We start from the raw sequence: 21859 nt of genomic DNA on the forward strand, positions 1-21859 counted from the left end.
TCCGGTCCTCTGGCAGTCTCTATGGGGTGCCACAGGGTTCAATTCTCGGGCCGACTCTTTTCTCTGTACATATCAATGATGTTGCTCTTGCTGCGGGCGATTCCCTGATCCACCTCTATGCAGACGACACCATTCTGTATACTTCTGGCCCTTCCTTGGACACTGTGCTATCTAACCTCCAAACGAGCTTCAATGCCATACAACACTCCTTCTGTGGCCTCCAACTGCTCTTAAGCGCTAGTAAAACCAAATGCCTGCTTTTCAACCGTTCGCTGCCTGCACCCGCACGCCCGACTAGCATCACCACCCTGGATGGTGCCGACCTAGAATATGTGGACATCTACAAGTACCTAGGTGTCTGGCTAGACTGTAAACTCTCCTTCCAGACTCATATCAAACATCTCCAATCTAGAATCAAATCTAGAGTCGGCTTTCTATTCTGCAACAAAGCCTCCTTCACTCACGCCACCAAACTTACCCTAGTAAAACTGATTATCCTACCGATCCTTGACTTCGGCGATGTCATCTACAAAATAGCTTCCAATACTCTACTCAGCAAACTGGATGCAGTTTATCACAGTGCCATCCATTTTGTTACTAAAGCACCTTATACCACCCACCACTGCGACCTGTATGCTCTAGTCGGCTGGCCCTCGCTACATATTCGTCGCCAGACCCACTGGCTCCAGGTCATCTACAAGTCCATGCTAGGTAAAGCTCCGCCTTATCTCAGTTCACTGGTCACGATGGCAACACCCACCCGTAGCACGCGCTCCAGCAGGTGTATCTCACTGACCATCCCTAAAGCCAACACCTCATTTGGCCGCCTTTCGTTCCAGTTCTCTGCTGCCTGTGACTGGAACGAATTGCAAAAATCGCTGAAGTTGGAGACTTTCATCTCCCTCACCAACTTTAAACATCTATCTGAGCAGCTAACCGATCGCTGTACATAGTCCATCGGTAAATAGCCCACCCAATTTACCTACCTCATCCCCATACTGTTTTTATTTATTTACTTTTCTGCTCTTTTGCACACCAGTATCTCTACCTGCACATGACCATTTGATAATTTCACTCCAGTGTTAATCTGCTAAATTGTAATTATTCGCCTACCTCCTCATGCCTTTTGCACACAATGTATATAGACTCTTTTTTTTTTTTTTTCTACTGTGTTTTTGACTTATTGTTTATTGTTTACTCCATGTGTAACTCGGTGTTGTTGTCTGTTCACACTGCTATGCTTTATCTTGGCCAGGTCGCAGTTGCAAATGAGAACTTGTTCTCAACTAGCCTACCTGGTTAAATAAAGGTGATTATTTTTTTTATTTTTTTTAAATTGCGGTGAAAGTTGACATTGTGTTTCCGAATGACATCACCAAGAGGTAGAATATATAGTTTAAACAATTGTGGTCCTAAACTGGAACCTTGAGGAATGCCAAAATTTACAATTGATTTGTCATAGGACAAACCATCCACAAAGACAAACTGATATCTTTCCGACAGATAAGATCTAAACCAGGCAAGAACTTGTCTGTGTAGACCAATTTAGGGTTTCTAATCTCTCCAAAAGAATGTGGTGATCGATGGTGTCAAAAGCAGCACTAAGATCTAGGAGCATGAGGACAGATGCAGAGCCTTGGTCTGACGCCATTACAAGGTAATTTACCACCTTCGGTGCAGTCTCAGTGCTAAAGCCAGACTGAAGCATTTCATATACATTATTTGTCTTCAGGGAGGCAGTGAGTTGCTGTGCAACAGCTTTTTCTAAAATGTGTGAGAGGAATGGGAGATTCGATATAGGCCGATAGTTTTAAAACATTTCAGGGGTCAAAGTTTGGCTTTTTCAAGAAAGGCTTTATTACTGCCACTTTTAGTGAATTTGGTACACATCCGGTGGATAGGGAGCCATTTATTATCTTCAACATAGGAGGGCAAAGCACAGGAAGTAGCTCTTTCAGTAGTTTAGTTGGAATAGGGTCCAGTATGCAGCTTGATGGGTTAGAGGCCAAGACTATTTTCATGAATGTGTCGATATACAGGATTAAAAAATCCTAGGATCCTGGCAGTTCTGCGCAGACTCAGGACAACTGAGCTTTGGAGAAATACGCAGATTCAAAGAGGAGTCCGTAATTTGCTTTCTAATTTTCATGATCTTTTCATTGAAGAAGTTCATGAATTCATTACTGCTGAAGTGAAAGCCATCCTCTCTTGTTGAATGCTGTTTTTTAGTTAGCTTTGCAACAGTATCAAAAATACATTTTGGATTTTTCTTATTCTCCTCAATTTGGCTGGAAAAATAGGATTATCGAGCAGCGGTGAGGCCTCTTCAATATTGCACGGTACTGTGTTTCCAAGCTAGTCAGGGCGTGGGTATTTTCTGCATACAAGGGAACAATTTTCTTATGACAAATGTTTTTTTTGGTTTTTAGGGGTGCGACTGCATCTAGGGTATTACACAAGGTTACATTTAGATCCTCAGTTAGGTGGTTAACCGATTTTTGCACTCCGATGTCCTTGGATAGGTGGTGGGAGTCTGGAAGGGCATCTAGAAATCTTTGGGTTGTCCGAGAATTTATAGCACGGCTTTTGATGATCCTTGGTCGGGGTCTGAGCAGATTATTTGTTGCGATTGCAAACGTAATAAAATGGTGGTCTGATAGTCCAGGATTATGAGGAAAAACATTTAGATCCACAATGTTTATTCCACGGGACAAAACTAGATTCAGGGTATGACTGTGGCAATGAGTAGGTCCGGAGACATGTTGGACAAAACCCAGTGGGTCTGTGGACTTTTCCATGTCAATATTAAAGTCACCAAAAATGTGAATATTTTCTGCCATGACTAAAAGGTCCGATAGGAATTCAGGGAACTCAGAGAGGAACGCTGTAGGAGGAGCCTGTTAACAGGGTGATTGAGTAGGCTACATAGATTTCATGACTAGAAGCTCAAAATACAAAAACACAGTCATTTTTTTGTAATTTGAATTTTGCTGTCGTAAATGTTAGCAACACCTCCACCTTTGTGGGATATGGTCACTAATGTAACCAGGAGGAGAGGCCTCATTTAACACAGTAAATTAATCAGGCTTGAGCCATGTTTCAGTCAGGCCAATCACATCAAGAATGTATTTTTATTTTTAATTTGACCTTTATTTAACTAGGCAAGTCAGTTAAGAACCAATTCTTATTTTCAATGACGGCCTAGGAACAGTGGGTTAACTGCCTGTTCAGGGGCAGAACGACAGATTTGTACCTTGCTCGGGGTCTGCCTTGGATGTGAGAGATCTAACATTAAGTAACCCAATTTTGAGATGTGAGGTATCACAATCTCTTTCAATAATGACAGTAACGGAGGAGGTCTTTATTCCAGTCAGATTTCTTCGGCGAACACCGCCATGATTAGTTTTGCTCAACCTAAATTGAGGCACAGACACGGTCTCAATGGGGATAGCTGAGCTGACTACACTGACTGTGCTAGTGGCAGACTCCACTAAGCTGGCAGGCTGGCTAACAGATTGCGGCCTGCACCCTATCTCATTGTGGAGCCCTGTCTATGTTGATAGATAAAATGAAACCACTCCTACAGCTAGGATGGAGTCCGCCACTCCTCAGCAGGTGAGGCTTGGTCCTGTTTGTGGGTGAGTCCCAGAACGAAGGCCAATTATCTACAAATTCTATATTTTGGGAGGGGCAGAAAACAGTTTTCAACTAGCAATTGAGTTGTGAGACTGCTGTAGAGCTCATCGCTCCCCCTAACTGGGAGGGGGCCAGAGACAATTACTCGATGCCGACACATCTTTCTAGCTATGTTGCGCTTGGTGACCTCTGACTGTTTCATCCTAACACCGTTGGTGCCGGCGTGGATAACAATATCCCTATACTCTCTACAATAGCCTTAGCCAGCACCATCTTCAGATTAGTCTTTTTATCGGGAAGCACTGCCCCCTGTGTATGATCGCTGGATAATTATTTTAAAGTCTAATATTGTGGGTAATGGAGTCGCCAAAGACTAAGGTTTTCAATTTGTCAGAGCTAATGGTGGGAGGCTCCGACGGCTCAGACACCGTAACAGGTGGAGGAGAGACCTGAGAAGGCTTGGCCTCTGACTCCGACTGGCTGCTTAATGGGGAGAACCGGTTGAAAGTTTGTCGGCTGAATGAGCAACACCGGTTGAGCATGCCGACAGCATTTCTTTCTAGAAGCCTAGAGAATATGTTCCGGCTGCGGGGACTGTGGGGGGATTTATACTACAATCTGAATTTACTGGTGGCACAGACGCTGTTTCATCCTTTCCTACACTTAAATTGCCCTTGCCTAACGATTGCATATGAAGCTGTGCTTGCAACACGGCTATCCTCACCATAAAGCAATAGTTCTCGTGTATATTATGAGTACAGATGACATAGTGTTAATGTTACTCACTAGCTTTTTCGCCTAGTGGAGGTCCTGTAGGTCCATGTCTAGATAAAGTGTCTGGGGTGAAAAAGTTTCATAAAAAAATTAGCATTAGGAAAAAACATAGTTAAAATGCATTAAAAGTAAAAACCAAAAAGTTTGGCAGATAGCCAAAGAGCAACAAACAGCACAGTAGTACAGAGACAAATCCAGAAGTTGAGGGTGGAACTAGACTGTAGCAGCAGGTGTCACCAACAATAAAAGTTAAAGAATAGGATCAAGCCAGTGGCTCAGATTGTACAATCCCAGCCTCCCACAAAGAGAGCCATAATTGGAACCAGAGCTAGTGTCGCCCCATGGGGATCCCTGTCACGCTTCACCCTGGTCTGGTTGTCTGCATCAGGAAACACCCTGGAGTAGGAGGCTCTAGAGGACAGGGATATGGTTAAGCGCTGTGCTTTGAAGACTGAGACCCTGTTGGTTGGGCATGGGATGGGAACATCACACAGTACAGGTGCAGAGTCTTTATTTCCACTTAGGCAGGACGTAGGGAGCTGTGACAGTAGGACGAGGGGGAGCAGCAAATCTGACTGAGGTCCTCTGTCTGTGGAGCAGATGCACCCCACCTGTAAATCGCACAGCAGACAGACAGTAGTCTGGTTGCCAGAACAGTTTTTGCTTTAGCTAGAACCTTTTTCATTTGTATGTATAGTGGTACAATGCACACAGATCGGGGAACCAGGCAAGACTGACAAGGTGCTACTGGACAAAGCCTGTCGTTGTAGGATGAAGATGAAGTCAGATGCATCTGGGGAACAGGAAGCAGAGAACACAAGAGGAAAGGGCAGGAGCAGAGGGAAGAAATATACCTGTGTAACGCATCCTGGGAGTCCTGTAGAGGGAGTGAAGTATAAGAGAGGAGAGGGAAGATAGAGCTGTACATGAACAAGGGATAAGAGAGGAGAGGAGCAGAGTGGAGATGGAGAACTGTGTGACCCACCCTGTGATGAGCAGCTAAGGGCCGGCCGGACGTGAACAGCCCCTGATAGCATTTCCTGCTCTGAGCTGCGGGGGCTGAGGAGGAGAGAGTGTCGGGGAGGGAGGATGGTGGTCAGGGACAACTGGATACTGGGGCTGCTGGTGTTGTGAGAAGTCAGGTGGGAAAGTGGAGAGTGTGCTTCCTGAGGCTGCTAAGGTTGGGGGGGGGGGCACTTTTGAGAGTATGCTCAAATTTGGTGCTGACCAGAAGTCATAGATCAATTGAAATGTAATCTATGGCCCTGGGAGTGAATGCGATGGCTGGGAAGAGTTGGGATTGGAATGCTGGAGGGGTTATTGAGAGTGCCGTGTGCTGGCTGGGTTCTGGAGGCCAGTTGGGGGGGACTGTGAGGAGTGTGCTGAGTGGAGGTCCAGGGGGACAGATAACAGAGGCTGGGTAGAGCGGGAAGAGAGTGCAGGGGAGAGAGAGATGGGATAGTGGCAGATGGAGGGGTCAACAGCACAGGAATTAAATCATCAACATGTATTGATCACATTTTTACTAACGCTGCAGATATTTGCTTTAAAGCAGTATCCAAATCCATAGGATGTAGTGATCACAATATAGTAGCCATATCTAGGAAAACCAAACTTCCAAAGGCTGAGCCTAATATACTTTTTAAGAGGTCATACAAGAAGTGTCGTAGTGATTCATATGTTGATGATGTAAAGAATATTTGCTGGTCTATAGTGTGTAATGAGGAGCAACCAGACGCTGCACTTGACACATTTATGAAACTACTTATTCCTGTTACTAATTAGCATGAACCCATTAATAAAATGTAAAAACTGTTAAATCCCCTTGGATTGATGAGGAATTTAAAAATTGTATGGTTGAGTGGGATGAGGCAAAAGGTATGGCAATTAAGTCTGGCAGCCCAACTGATTGGCAAATGTACTGCAAATTAACAAATCATGTGACTAAACTAAATAAAAAATACATATAAACTACCATATGAAACAAAGATAAATTATATAAAGAATGATAGTAAAAAGCTTTGGGGCACCTTAAATGAAATTTTGGGGAAAATAGCCAACTTGGCTCCTTCATTTATTGAATCAGATGGCTCATTCATCACAAAGCCCACTGATATTGCAAACTACTTTAATGACTTCTTCATTAGCAAGATAAGCAAATTTAGGGATGACATGCCAGCAACAAACGCTGACACTACACATCCGAGTATATCGGACCAAATTATGAAAGACAAGAATTGTACTTTTGAATTCCGTAAAGTCAGTGTGGAAGAGGTGAAAAGATTATTGTTGTCTATCAACAACGACAAGCCACCAGGGTCTGACAACTTGGATGGAAAATTACTGAGGATAATAGTAGACAATATTGCTTCTCCTATTTGCCACATCTTCAATTTAAGCCTACTAGAGAGCATGTGCCCTCAGGCCTGGAGGAAAGCTAAAGTCATTCCGCTACCCAAGAATAGTAAAGCCCCTTTTACTGGCTCAAATAGCCGACCAATCAGCCTGTTACCAACCCTTAGTAAACTTCTGTGAAAAATTGTGTTTGACCAGATACAATGCTATTTTACAGTAAACAAATTGACAACAGAATTTCAGCATGTTTATAGGGAAGGACACTCAACAAGCACAGCACTTACACAAATGACTGATGATTGGCTGAGAGGAATGGATGATAAAATGATTGGGGGCTGTCTTGTTAGACTTCAGTGCAGCTTTTGACATTATCGATCATAGTCTGCTGCTGGAAAAACGTATGTGTTATGGCTTTACACCCCCTGCTATAATGTGGATAAATAGTTACCTGCCAAACATAACACAGAGGGTGTTCTTTAATGGAAGCCTATCAAATATAATCCAGTTAGAGTCAGGAATCCCCCAGGGTAGCTGTTTAGGCCCCTTGCTTTTTTCAATCTTTACCAGCGACATGCCACTGATTTTGAGTAAAGCCAGAGTATCTATTTATGTGGATGACTCAACACTATACATGTCAGCTACTACAGCAACTGAAATGACTGCAACGATTAACAAAGAGCTGCAGTTAGTTTCAGAGTGGGTGGCAAGGAATAAGTTAGCCCTAAATATTTCTAAAACTAAAATCATTGTATTTGGAACAAAACACTCACTAAACCCTAAACCTCAATGAAATCTTGTGATAAATAATGTAGAAATTGAGCAAGTTGAGATGACTAAACTGCTTGGAGTAACACTAGATTGTAAACTGTCATGGTCAAAACATATTGATGCAGTAGTAGCTAAGATGGGGAGAAGTCTGTCTATAATAAAGCGATGCTCTGCCTTCCTAACAACACTATCAACAAGGCAGGTCCTACAGGCCCTAGTTTTGTCACACCTTGACTACTGTTCAGTTTTGTGGTCAGGTGCCACAAAAAAGGACTTAGGAAAATTGCAATTGGCTCAGAACAAGGCTGCACGGCTGGCCCATGGATATACACAGAGAGCTAGTATTAATCATATGCATGCCACTCTCTCCTGGCTGAAAGTGGAGGAGAGATTGACTTCATCACTACCTTTATTTATGAGAGGTGTTGAATGATCCGAGCTGTCTGTCTAAACTACTGGCACACAGCTCTGACACCCATGCAGACCCCACAAGACATGCCGCAAGAGGTCTCTTCATAGTCCCCAAGTCCAGAACAGACTATGGGGGGCACACAGTGCTACATAGAGCCATGAATTCATGGAACTCTATTCCACATCATGTAACTGACACAAGCAGTAAAATTAGATTTAAAAAACAGATTAAAAAAACACCTTATGGAACAGTGGGGACTGTGAAGGAACACAAACATTGGCACAGACACATGCATACACACATACGATAACATACTCACTATACATACACATGGATTTAGTACTGTAGATATGTGGTAGTGGTGGAGTAGGGGCCTGAGGGCACACAGTGTGTTGTGAAATCTGTGAATGTATTGTAATGTTTTAAAATTGAATAAACTGCCTTAATTTTGTTGGATCCCATGAAGAGTAGCTGCTGCTCTGGCAGCACCTAATGGGGATCCATAATAAAAACAAAATACAAGTGTGGACATGCATTGGGAAAAGGGGCAGTAGGATATCATGTAATCCGTTACGGTACCAGCTAAAATATTGTACTCAGATTACAGATACTTTTGAAAACCTAGATGATTACTTTGAGGATTACTTTTAAATTCAGAAAGAATGTTTGCGGAAAAAATATCGTTGTTTTCCCAATGACATTTAAAATCAGCATTGTAAAAAGGCGCATGTTTAAGTTTGTTCTACCTTAGCGAGTCTGACCACAAGTCAGAGACCACTATGATGACACACCAAATGTGTTTGATGGATCGCGGGAAAAGAGCAAGAATATGCCTTTTGTATGACTTCCAATGGTGCGACTGCTGTCGGCATCCAAAGATGATCCAATTTGAATAAACACTTGGAGGTAAGGATGACAGCAGTGGTGTAGTCTACGGTGATACGGATATCACTTATTATTGATATCTACATAGCACATTGATGTGAATCGCACTGCTGCTCTCTCATTTAGCTATTTGCTATGGCTGTTCACAAATCTAAATGTGTATTTGAACCCAATAATGGTTGAATTCAAGAAGTTTAAGCTGTCAATCAATCATTGTTTTTGAAACCAGTGGACAGCCAGTGAAAAATGCAACAGCTGCACAGTGCGGATCCCAGACTATGGAATAAAAGTAAGGCTTTTATTGCTCAATCTAATTCATGCCGATAAAAATGTTCCATAGGCCTAATGGACACATGCTTAAACTTGTAAACTTTTGATAGAGTTAAAGGGGTAATCTGTAGTTGCTACATCCATTTTGTGACTTATCTTTACATTAATATATATATATATATAATTTAATCATATATGTGGTACAAAGCGATGACTTAGAAGAAGCCTACATATAACCAACCCATAAAGTAAAATTGAACATCCATATATGGCCAGCTATGAAAACTTTAACATTGATTTATCCTGCAATAGATGTTGTTCAATTGGTAACATACATTTTTGTCTTATTCTAATGCCTCTTAAGGGGAAAGTAATCAAAAAAGTAACTGAATATAATCAGATTACATTACTGAGTTTGGGTAATCCAAAAGTTACGTTACTGATTACAATTTTGGACAGCTAACTGTAATGGATTACATTTCGAAAGTAACCTACCCAACCCTGAGCTCGGGCAAGTCTGATTAGGATTCGCTGTACCACCGCCTATTGATACACTACATGGCCAATAGTATGTGGATTCGGCTATTTCAGTCACACCCGTTGCTGACAGGTGTGTAAAATCGAGCACACAGCCATGCGATCTCCATAGACAAACATTGGCAGTAGAATGGCCTGTACTGAAGAGCTCAGTGGCTTTTAACGTGCCACCTTTCCAACAAGACCAACTCCATATTAATGCCCATGATTGTGGAATGAGATGTTCAACGAGCAGGTGTCCAAATACTTTCGGCCATGTAGTGTACCATAAAAAAAACGCCACGTTGTACCTTTTACATTGCAGAAAACTTCTCGTCTCTAGCCTAAACCGTTCAAAAGTTAGGACTCATGTTACAGGGCAATTTATTTTCTTTCCATCCTTGATTTGCATTTCACATTTTATAAATTCATAAACCATATGTCGCGGCACCTGATGTTCTGTTGGTACAATTCCACCCTTGCCTCTGGATCATGGCTGTCTATGTCTCCCAGGGACCTGGGAACCACGCTGTCCCATCTGCAGGTGCTGTGGATGTCTCGCTGCAACCTGGCAGACCTGGATGGGATTCCCTCCTTCTCCTCTCTCAAGGTAGAGTTGCTACTGGAAAACTTTTGCAGTAGACCATCATGAACTAGAGGATAGACTTGTTCCACCTGCCTAATCCACCTGGCTTCTACCCACCTTGCTCACCTGTGAAAATCTCACAATTCAACAAAAGTTGAAGTCTTATGCATTTGACTATGTGCAAATAACAGTTGAGCGACACTAAATCTGAACCTGTGTTGGTATGTTCTCTCCCTACGCTAGGAGCTGTATGTGGCCTATAACAGTGTGTCGGACCTGAGTCAGGTGAGCATGCTGGAGAATCTACAGCTGTTGGACCTGGAAGGGAATGATGTGAATGACCTGGTGCAGGTGCAGTACCTGGGCCTCTGCTCCCAGCTCCGCACACTTACCCTAGAGGGAAACCCCGTCTGTATGTTCCCCCACCCCAACGCCACACAGGTACCTCACCTATACACACTCCTACTGTATCTTCTAACCCTCACCACAATTCCACAATTGTGTATATTATTGAATTCATTACTGAATCATCATAGATACTCAAGTTGTGTATGTGTGTGTATGGGGGGCTGTGAGCCATGCCGGGCTCTGGCTGTGAGCCATGCTCTCTCAGATGGGCCCAGATGATATTGGCCAAAATGCAGTGAGTCTGGATGTGATCCCAGGCTGCTTTAAAGTATGAAATACACCAAGAATCTCACCGCCGAAAGCTACTTATCACAGTGAGAAGCCGTTCCTTCTCTTGCTAGAACAAAAGTGGTACCTGCATGCAACCCGGTAGCAACGAATATGCCAATGCTCGTCAGTGGCCAACAACTTGACTTTTAGCCAATCAGCGAGCACAAATGTTAATTTTCTCTATGTCCACGGATTAGTTTAGTCACACTTCATATGCAATGCAGGCTATGGGATGGTAGCTAGAGACAGTGCATTCGGAAGTATTCAGACCCCTTTACTTTTTTCACATTATGTTACATTACAGCCTTATTCTAAAATTGATTAAATTGTTTTTCCCCCATCAATCTACACACAATACCCCATAATGACAAAGCAAAAACAGGTTTTTCAACATTTTTGCAAATGTCTATAAAAAAATGAAAATATCATATTTACATAAGTATTCAGACTCTTTATTCAGTATTCAGTTTGTTGAAGCACCTTTGGCAGCGATTACAGCCTTGAGTCTTCTTGGGTATGACTCTACAAGCTTGGCACACCTGTATTTGGGGAGTTCTCCGGTTCTTCTCTGCAGATCCTTTCAAGCTCGGTCAGGTTGGATGGGGAGCGTCGCTGCACATCTATTTTCAGGTCTCTCCAGAGATGTTCGATCGGGTTCAAGTCCGGGCTCTGGCTGGGCCACTCAAGAACATTCAAAGACTTGTCCTGAAGCCACTCCTGCGTTGTCTTGGCTGTGTGCTTAGGGTTGTTGTCCTGTTGGAAGGTGAACCTTCGCCCCCGTCTGAGGTCCTGTGTGCTCTGGAGCAGGTTTTCATCAAGGATCTCTCTGTACTTTGCTCCATTCATCTTTCCCTTGATCCTGACTAGTCTCCTAGTCGCTGCCACCGCCATGCTTCACCGTAGGGATGGTGCCAGGTTTCTTCCAGATGTGATGCTTGGCATTCAGGCCAAAGAGTTCAATCTTGGTTTTATCAGAACAGAGAATCTTGTTTCTCGTGGTCTGAGAATCTTTTAGATGCCTTTTGGCAAACTCCAAGCGGGCTGTCATATGCCTTTTACTGAGGAGTGGCTTCCGTCTGGCCACTCTACCATAAAGGCTTAATTGGTGGAGTGCTGCAGAGACGGTTCTCCCATCTCCACAGAGGAACTCTGAAGCTCTGTCAGAGTGACCATCGTGTTCTTGGTTACCTCCCTGACCAAGGCCCTCCTCCCCCAATTGCTCAGTTGGCCGGGCGGCCAGATTTAGAAAGAGTCTTGATGGTTCCAAACTTCTTCCATTTAAGAATGATGGAAGCCACTGTGTTCTTGGGGACCTTCAACGCTGCAGAAATGTTTTAGCAGCCTTCCCCAGATCTGTGCCTCAACACAGTCCTGTCTCGGAGCTCTACGGACAATTCCTTCGACCTCGTGGCTTTGTTTTTGCGTTGACATGCACTGTCAACTGTGGGGCCTTATATAGACAGGTGTGTGCCTTTCCAAATCATGCCCAATCAATAACATGTACCACAGGTGGACTCGAATCAGGTTGTAGAAACATTTCAAAGATGACCAATGGAAACAGGATGCACCTGAGCTCAATTTTGAGTGCTCGAGCTCAATTTAGATTGATGGAAATGTATTTTATTTGATCCATTTTAGATTAAGGCTGTAACGTATCAAAATGTGGAAAAAGGAAAGGGCTCTGAATACTTTCCGAATGCACTGTAAGTGCACAGACGCAATGCACACAACACAAAATACTTCCGCCATGCTAGCTAACCACTATAGCTAGTGTTGACATAATAATTAAATCACAACGGGTTAGATAGTTTCCTGTGTTAGCTGCTGAGTTAGTGCAGTGTCCTTAGCTAGCTAGCTGTTTTGCTCGCTAGCGAATATTCAAACCTTAGCTAGCTAGCTAAACATTTTGGCTATGGGCTGGCACTGGCAGTATGGGATTACGAATTAAATGGTTCCCTTGTCTTCTTGCTAGGTAGTTAACTAGCTGTGGCCATCTGACTAGTATCATCAAGGGCTTTCTACAAAATCGAAACAATGGTGTAGAAAGCTTGGAATCTAGACCATGCACAGATATGCAAGGCCAAACAACGCTACTGCCACCTTCTGGTTTGTAGTATTTTAACAAGGCTGTGGCTGACAACTTTCAAGGTCTTTGCTGTGTGTAAACAAAAGAGTTTGGCGACACTGTTCAGAGGTGCTAAGTACTATCAAATGTTTGACAAACCTACCTGTGTGTCTGTCCTTGTCTGTCTATCTGTCTGTCTGCATCAGACAGAATGGAGTGGAACTGGAGAGCAGGGAACAGGGAAGTGGTGTTCAAAGCAAAACAAACACCAAAACAGGCTGCTCTCATTTGACAAAGTCCAGGCCTAGGGAGCCTATGCACCTGGGGTTTCTTATCCTACACTGTATTTCATATAGGCTTAACTTTGTTTTGCTTGTGTAAGTAGGGATGGTACCAGCTATGGTAAAGTGGTGATGGTTAGTATAAATCTTGCTCAACTGGGCAGGGTGGAGAATATACTGTAGTAAGGTTTTAGCATATATGTTTTGAGTGATGGGATTGAGCCCATATTAAAGTGGTTTATTAAGGTTTTACTATCGCACAATGACACAATGAAGTGGTATGACTGAACGATGCTTCCTGCCCATATCATTCCATGCTTTAGTCTAGTTCCTGTGCCACATATTATCTTGTTTACCAATTGTGGGTTTTTAGGAGAGCCCAGGAGCTTGGCCTGTGAGGCTGTGAGTGCTTTGTAGGGTTTTTGGGACAGAGTGAATGTGTTTATTTTCACCTACCCCGTCAGCAGCAGGACTTAGGAAACTGGGGCAGTGAGGGAGGGAAGACTGATCTGAATATGCATTAGGCCTGGTCCAAGCACTGAGAGTGGGGTCCTTGGGTTTCTCTCTCTCTCTCTCCCCCCTTCTCTAACCCCCTCTTCCCCCCCCCACTTCTCTAAAACCCTCTTCCCCATCTCACTCCCTCTCTCTGTGGGTTTGATCTCTCAGCAGCAGCAGAATCGTCTCTCTCTCTCTCTCCCCTTTCTTCTCTGAGCTGTCTCTCAGTGCTTATAAATGATCAAAGCACAGTACAAAGTGCAGATTATTGCCTTTATTAGTACTCTGTTATCGGCCCACTCAGAACCATGTTCTTTGTCTCCTCCTTTGAACAGAAGTTACACATTCATTGTGCCTTAAAGCTCTATGTTATGTTATGCTGTGTTATGTTATGGTATACTGGTGTTAAGTGTTGTTTATTTGGCATTGAAAGGCTAACTTTGAAAGGTTGGACTTACCTTGGCCTTTATCAACCATTCAAATCACAACTAAAGGTACAACCTTGAAGCCTTTTATGCAGTCCTATTACTGTATCATCTATCATTCTTTATCACAGTCGTCCAGAGGTGGGCCCTGTTTTATCAAACTTAGCCTAATTCAACTTCTCATCTGCTCATATGAAACATGATTAGTCTAATGAGGTGTGGGCTGGGCTCTCTTCCAGATACAACCAACCCCCCTCCTCCTTTATTTTGTGTATGCTGTCTTCTGCTTTTCCCAGGAGGAGGAGGAGGGGTACTGCTACCGGTCATTGGTGAGGGAGCTGGTCCCACAGCTGCGTTACCTAGACGACATGCATGCCAGGGAGGAGGCGGGGTCTCGCTCTAGCAGCTCCATGGGGGAAGACTGGGCCCTGCTCAGAGAGTCTTTTAAAGACTGCAGCTCTACAGAGACAGCTGAGGGTGTGTGTGTGCGCATCTGTGTGTGTGTGTGTGTGTGTGTATGGATCTATGTGCTTGCATCTGCTTGTGTGCATATCTGTCTGTGTGTGTACAGTGCATTTGTGTTCAGTATTCAGACCCCTTGACTTTTTCCACATTTTGTTACGTTACAGCCTTATTCTAAAATAGAGCAAATTATATTTTTCCCTCATCAATCTACATAGAATACCCCATAATGAAAAAGCGAACACAGGTTTTAAGAAATGTTTGCAAATGTATTGAAAAATAAAAAACTGAAATGTTATTTACATAGTTTTCAGACCCTTTGCTATAAGACTCAAAATTGAGCTCAGGTACATCCTGTTTCCTTTGATCTTCGTTGAGATGTTCCTACAACTAGATTGGAGTCCACCTGTGGTAAATGTAATTGATTGGACATGATTTGGAAAGGCACACATATAAGGTTCCACAGTTGACAGTGCATGTCAGAGCAAAAACAAAGCCTTGAGGTCGAAGGAATTGTCCGTAGAGCTCCGAGACAGGATTGTGTCGAGGCACAGATCTGGGGAAGGGTACCAAAAAATGTCTGCAGCATGGAACGTCCCCAAGAACACAGTCGCCTCCATCATTCTTAAATGGAAGAAGTTTGGAACCACCAAGACTCTTCTTAGAGCTGGCCGCCCGGCCAACTGAGCAATTGGGGGAGAAGAGCCTTGGTCAGGGAGGTGACCAAGAACCCAATGGTCACTCTGACAGAGCTCCAGAGTTCCTCTGTGGAGATGGGAGAACCTTGCAGAAGGACAACCATCTCTGCAGCACTCCACCAATCAGGCTTTTATGGTAGAGTGGCCAGACGGAAGCCACTCCTCAGTAAAAGGCACATGACAGCCCGCTTGCAGTTTGCCGAAAGGCACCTAAAGACTCTCAGACCATGAGAAACAAGGTTCTCTGTTGAATGACCTGTTTAGCCTGAATTGACCACGTCTGGAGGAAACCTTGCACCATCCCTACGGTGAAGCATGGTGGTGGCAGCATCATGCTGTGGGGATGTTTTTCAGCGTTAGGGACAAGGAGACTAGTCAGGATCAAAAGAAAGATGAACGGGGCAAAGTACAGAATGGACCTCAAGACTGGGGCGAAGTTCCACCTTCCAACAGGACAACGACCCTAAACACACAGCCAAGACAACACAGGAGTGGCTTCGGGACAAGTCTTTGAATGTCCTTGAGTGGCCCAGCCAGAGCCCGGACTTGAACCCGATCGAACATCTCTGGAGAGACCTGAAAATAGCTGTGCAGCGACGCTCCCCATCCAACCTGACAGAGCTTGAGAGGATGTGCAGAGAAGAATGGGAGAAACTCCCCAAATACAGGTGTGCCAAGCTTGTCGCGTCATACCCAAGAAGACTCAAGGCTGTAATCACTGCCAAAGGTTCTTCCACAAAGTACTGATTAAATGGTCTGAAGACTTCTGTAAATGTGATATTTCTGTTTTTTATTTTTTTTATACATTTGTTGCAAACATTTTAAATAAATGTTTTTGCTTTTGCTTATGGTATGTATTGTGTGTAGATTGATGAGGGGGAAAAAATCATCAATTTCAGAATAAGGCTGTAACATAACAAAATGTGGAAAAAGTCAAGGGGTCTGAATACTTTCCAAATGTACTGTATCTGAACAGTAGATCCACCAGGCCAGTTCTGCTACTCTGTGTTTTGATATGCAATATTTTCCCTCTTCCCTGTCTGGCCATAGAGAAGAGAGCAGCCAGTGTGTGTGTCTACTCCAGACCCAGCTCTGGCCAGCACCTAGCTAGCAGCCTCTCCAGTTCCCGTCCCTCCAGCCGACCAGTCACTGCCAGGCCCCTCTCAGCAGCCGGCTCCACACCCCTCTCTGGGTCGCGACCCTTATCAGCGGCTGGGTACAGAGCCCTCTCCCCTCCTGGGTCCAGATCTGGTTCTGCTGATGCAGATCCAGTCTCTGTGGACCCAGACGCTAGCATTCTGACACACGGTGAGACACTTTATTGGTGTCCTTGGCACTGAAAGCCCTACCATCTCCACATATAAAGCTTCAGTTTATGTCCCTGAATAGGTCCATATAATGAATCAGGCGTATTGTTTTGTATCCTTTTGTGTTAATTAGCCGTTTCTGATTTATTTTTTACTTATTTTTGAAAAAGTACCGTTCACCTGTATAATTATGCAACACTGCCACCATGAGGACATCTTGTAACAGTGTCTGAAGATTCATTATGTATTTTTAAATCAGAGATCTTTGATTTTCCAACCCCAGAATTCAGGCATACTATGCCTTATACCTTTTATCAATTTTTCTAAATTCCTATATTGTGACAATCCCATCCCTGATTGGCTATCCTCCATTGTAATGGAATGGTTTTTGTTTCTCTCCAGGTGCAGGGAAGGTCTTGTTCTGTGGGAGCCCTGTCCAGGCCCTCAGAGCCAGGCGACAGAAGATGAGGGTTTGTTGACCCATCATTAGCATGAAACTAATTAACTGCAGCATCTCAATCCTTATTTGACAAACTTGAGTCCTCTCTGGCACATTGACCACAGCAGAGATTTGACACTCTGTCTTCCAGCTTCAGGGGAAAGTGGCCCAGAGTGAAGGGGAGTAGTTATGCGTAGGGGAAAAGGGGATATGTCGTCTGTTGCACAACTGAATGCATTCAACCGAAATTTGTCTTCCGCATTTAACCCAACCACTCTGAATCAAGAGAGGTGCGGGGGGCTGCCTTAATCGACGCTCGCGTCATCCGAGGAGCAGTTGTTGTTGGGGTCAACTACCTTGTGTCATGGAATATTCTAATCAAGTGAGATAGACCTTGTCATTTCTTCAAACAATTATCTTTTTTCAATATCGATTAATTATTGCAATAATGAGGCTGGTTGACCCAAAACCCTTGAGTGTTGGACCGAGTAACCTAACCCTTACACAAATGCAGAGTTCTTTATATAGCTGACTATATATAGGCTGACACTAAGAATGCTTAGTCATGGTTGGTGTGTCACCCCCGCGGTGAGGGATTGTTCTACTCCCAAGCTATCTCTAGTAAAACACATTATTTTCTATGTAATGCAGTCTTTAACTCGTTTGTCAGCTCAAGCCATCTCTGGTGACCATACGCCCAGATTAGTTGCAGAGAACTAGAGTGGAGACCATAAAAACACAGCATTAGCAGGACAGAAATGTCTTAATATTAGTTCAATATTAATTGTTAACCATTAATATCAAATAAATCAGGTAAATATGTACTTTTTCTCTCACACTTGATCAAGGGTAGAACGGCAGGTTTCGAACATGCTGTCTTTAACCGCTATACTACCTGTGGTTACCCCTCTTTGTGACAGGCCATTATGACTGGGTGACGTGACATCTCCCCCTGTCTCTCTAATGTGATGTCAGGATGAACAGAAAGAGATAATTATCAGAGAAAGGAGGGGAGGGTGATAGAGGGATGCAGCTGTTGCCCCGGTGACATGACAGATGGAGCACTGCCAATGCCAGGCGATCTGTCACTTTGTCATCTCTATAGACCTGCCATCCGTCACTCACTCTCAAACTGCTGTCACACTCTTCTCTCTCTTGAGCTGTCATTCTCTCTCTTTAATCTTTATCCCTAATTTCTCTTTCAGATCTTCTCTGTATTTTGTCTCCCTCTGTATTATTTTTCTATCTCTTCATCCTTACTATTCCTATCCCTCTATTAGTCTCTGGCTCCCTCCGTCTCGCTATCCCTCTTCTATCGCGAACCTCATCCATCATCCTCATCCTCATCCAGGGGATTTTATTAAGCTAGCCAGGGTTGACCCGGGCTATGGCCCGTCACGTGATCGGGCGAAGCCGGTGAGGGAGGCGCGCCCTGCGGAAATCAAACAGCTATCTCTGTCGTTTGGTCAACAAGGTAGCATCCCACTGTTCAACATCTAGTTTTGACTTACATTTGGTTGAGTTGTCAACTAACATGAATTCAAGGTAAAATCAACAAAACATTTCACCATGTCATTGGATTTAGGTTAAAAGTTCTCTGAAAGAAATACTAAATTCCCTCACGTTGATGACTTTTTGCAAATCCAATCAGTTTTCCATATTGATTCAACGTCAACACATTGTATTTTTTGGTTAAATAATGTGGAAACAACGTTAATTCAACCAGGAATGTACAGCATAAAATATCTGTTAGAATTTAACTAGTTTTCATTGGGAATGCAGATAATACATTTTCATGAAAAGTAATAACTTTTGTATGTGAAAACACAGAATGCTACTGATTACTCCACGTGCTTAAACTACGTCAATTTTATTTTGAGCCGACTTCGCCGGAAGGCAGCCTGGTTCAAAAATGAATGCAATCACTTTTCAACCGGTGCAAAGTCCGCCTACCTAGGCGCCCGGGCCAGCTTAATCAAATTCCCTTACATCCTCCTTATGCAGAATGCAGCCCCCTCCCCTGTGTCCACTCCTAGCACCCCGCCCCTCCATGTTCCGGAGCACACCTATGACCTTGAGGAGCAAGAAGGATGCCAGGGCAGTGATGTGTTCTCTGAGCTCAGGGCCTGGAGGGAACAGCATAACAAGTACTGACCACCTACTCACTCACTCACTCACTCACTCACTCACTGTCTGTGTGAGAAATGACTGAACCAACTTTTCACTGTTTTCTATTGCTTTATGTTCCAGACGTCTATTAGCCATGGAGAGGGATGGGCCTCAGATACTGACCATCCTCAATGGTGATGAAGAGGAGGATGATGAAAGTCTCAACATTTTCAGTGGCAAGGAGGAAGAAGAGGAGGGAAAAAAAGAGAGCGCTGGTTTGAGTCACTGGTTAAACACTGACTCGACAGACTCGTCTTCCCAGTCCCCCTCTCCAGGCGAGTCTCTCTCATCTCTGGTTAAGAAGGCTATCAAACATGCCAAACCTACTCAGTATATGAAATATAAAACCAAGAAACCTAAATATAAATCCAGGGATTTGAACACAGAATAACTTGAGATCACACTACCACAACACAGTCTGAAATGTTCTCTAATAAACTATGTTTAATTTATAGATGTGTTTCCGAGAGAAGCCAAATCCCCTGAAGTGGCCCGGCTCTCCCTGTCCCCTGACTGCACTCTGTCGCCCTCTCCCCCTCAAAGTGCCACATCAGCCCCTGGTAGCCGGAGGCTGTCAGTGCTGCGAGCACACAGACTGAGGCTCAGTGGTGGGGTGGCTGGGGCTGTTGTAAGGCCTGCTGAAGACCATACAGACTCAGAGACGGTCACAGGAGTCCGCATCTTGGAGAGCCAGGGGCTCCAGGAGGCTGTGAGGCCCAAAGTCCCTCTGCTGCTCAAGACTACTTACCACATGCCCCACAGGCCAGCCTCCAGCCCACTGGTCAGAGGGCTCAGGTCACCAACAGGTGGAGCTTCTGTGCAGTCTGTCAACGGGCTTCAACCAATCGTCTTGTGCAGACCACCAGGGAGGCCGGCTATTATGCGTCCTCACGCGGCCAAGGCAGCTCTGCAGAAAACGCCACAGCGCCTCACACTCCAGCCCAGCAGGGGGAACTCTCACTTAGACTAAGCCACACAATGTCTGGGATTGTTTCCTGAGAGGGGAACACTCAAAACAGGAGCTGAGGCAGAGATGGAGATTGTCCTCCAGGTCCCCGCTCTTCTGAGCTGAGCCAACTTGTGATGTGAAGACTTCCTTAGAGTGCAGTGACAAGTCTCCCTCTATGTTATGTTTAGGAAAGAGGACACTGGGGGCTGGATTACATCCAACTGTCACCTGGAGAATGGAACATAAAAGCTGTGGAATCCAAGTTTGAACTTGCTATCTCAGTGTTCTGACTTCCTCTGATGGACAGTTAGAGAATCACCTGCATCCCTCTGCTCTGTCAGCTCAGTACAGTACTGACAATGACTCTGATACTGAGCTCACATTGGCTTTACTAAGGACAACAGCTCTATTTGAAAAGGTTTATAGTTTGGTCGAAGATAGATATATTTCTTGGAAAGGCCTTTAAATTGAATTAGTATGCTTTTCACAATGCTGCATTTTTGTGGGACTTAAGTGTGTTTCACATGTCTCATTCATGTCTCATATCTGTGTTTTTCAGTTTGAATTACATTTTGTACTGTTTTTATTCACTCAAGTACTACCTTATCCACACCTTAAATAAAAACATAGTTTGATCAACAAATCTTTCCTTTAATGGAACAATTTGATCTTGACTAGATTAGTAAGATCAAGTGTCTTAGTTGTTAAATCACATCTCTAGAGTTTGAATCTATCCAGGTTTGTTAAGATATAAAGAAAGCATGTAGAGTCCAATCAAGGATTATTCTGCAATGGAAGAAATGTATCATCTTTCACTTCACTTTCCCCAACTTTGTGGTGGTGTGGCAATATTGTGCCACTTGGGGGCGCCATATAACTCACTACTGCCCCTACTGTGTTGTCAAGACTGCCTCCATAAAACTACTCAAGACCCACATTCTACTCTCTGCTTTGGGCCGGATCAAAGAGAGAGTTTAACAGCAAAAGCAATTAAGACATCACTAAATGAAATAGTGTGTGTAAATATAACTGTGTCTGAGTGCTTTAAGTCAATACTTAACCATATTTTCCAAATATTTGGGAAAAATAGTAAAGTTAGTTGGCCAGTGTGTCCCTGCTTTGAGAAATAGTCCTGAGCTGCTGGAAAAGGGCCAGTGCTATTGTGAAGCTTACAGTGGAAAGATCAGGACCAGAGAGGGGAAAACTGATCCCAAATCAGTTCCTACGGGTAGATCGTAATACGAGTACTGTTTGTTTTGACTGGAGAAGCTGTGTGACAGCCTCCTCCTCACGTGGCATCCATTGTGGACAACAGGTGCAGGGCCGTAACCAGGGTTTGAGTTTTAATGAGGCCTGGAAGGGGATGGAGGAGGATTTTTTTTATTTTTTAAGTTGAAGCTCATTTACTGCATTTCTATACAATTTAAAAAAACTTTAAAATGGTATTTGAAGAACAGCAAAAACAAGAAAAAATGACCCCAGACATGATCACCTTGGCTGCTGTAGGCTTATTCACCTCAGTCGATCTACAAACACATAGCCTATTAGCTATACAATTGTAATGTTATACCTCTGAAAAGGGGGGAAACATGATAAATTATTCACACTGACATGTAGCATCAGCATCAAAACTAAAATGTATTACATTTTTAGAACTGTACTGATTGCATTTTAATGTAGGCCTATAGA

The 21859-nt window shown here is 43.8% G+C and overlaps 1 protein-coding gene across 7 annotated transcripts in view; it reads left to right on the forward strand.

Moving 5' to 3' along the window:
• lrrc56 (leucine rich repeat containing 56) overlaps window positions 1-20813 on the forward strand; it is a 57456-nt gene extending 36643 nt beyond the window's left edge. For all 7 annotated transcript variants that reach the window (XM_036956224.1, XM_036956238.1, XM_021572971.2 and 4 more), the window contains 8 exons: window positions 10130-10226; window positions 10446-10643; window positions 14443-14623; window positions 16357-16614; window positions 17016-17083; window positions 19057-19199; window positions 19303-19496; window positions 19677-20813. In XM_036956224.1, coding sequence (XP_036812119.1) covers window positions 10130-10226; window positions 10446-10643; window positions 14443-14623; window positions 16357-16614; window positions 17016-17083; window positions 19057-19199; window positions 19303-19496; window positions 19677-20191 — 1654 coding nt within the window. In that variant the 3' untranslated portion in view covers window positions 20192-20813. The remainder of the gene's footprint in view (window positions 1-10129; window positions 10227-10445; window positions 10644-14442; window positions 14624-16356; window positions 16615-17015; window positions 17084-19056; window positions 19200-19302; window positions 19497-19676) is intronic.
• Window positions 20814-21859: the final 1046 nt, after the last annotated feature.

This window comes from Oncorhynchus mykiss, chromosome 2 (genome assembly GCF_013265735.2).
Source record: "Oncorhynchus mykiss isolate Arlee chromosome 2, USDA_OmykA_1.1, whole genome shotgun sequence".
Classification (NCBI taxonomy): Eukaryota; Metazoa; Chordata; class Actinopteri; order Salmoniformes; family Salmonidae; genus Oncorhynchus; species Oncorhynchus mykiss.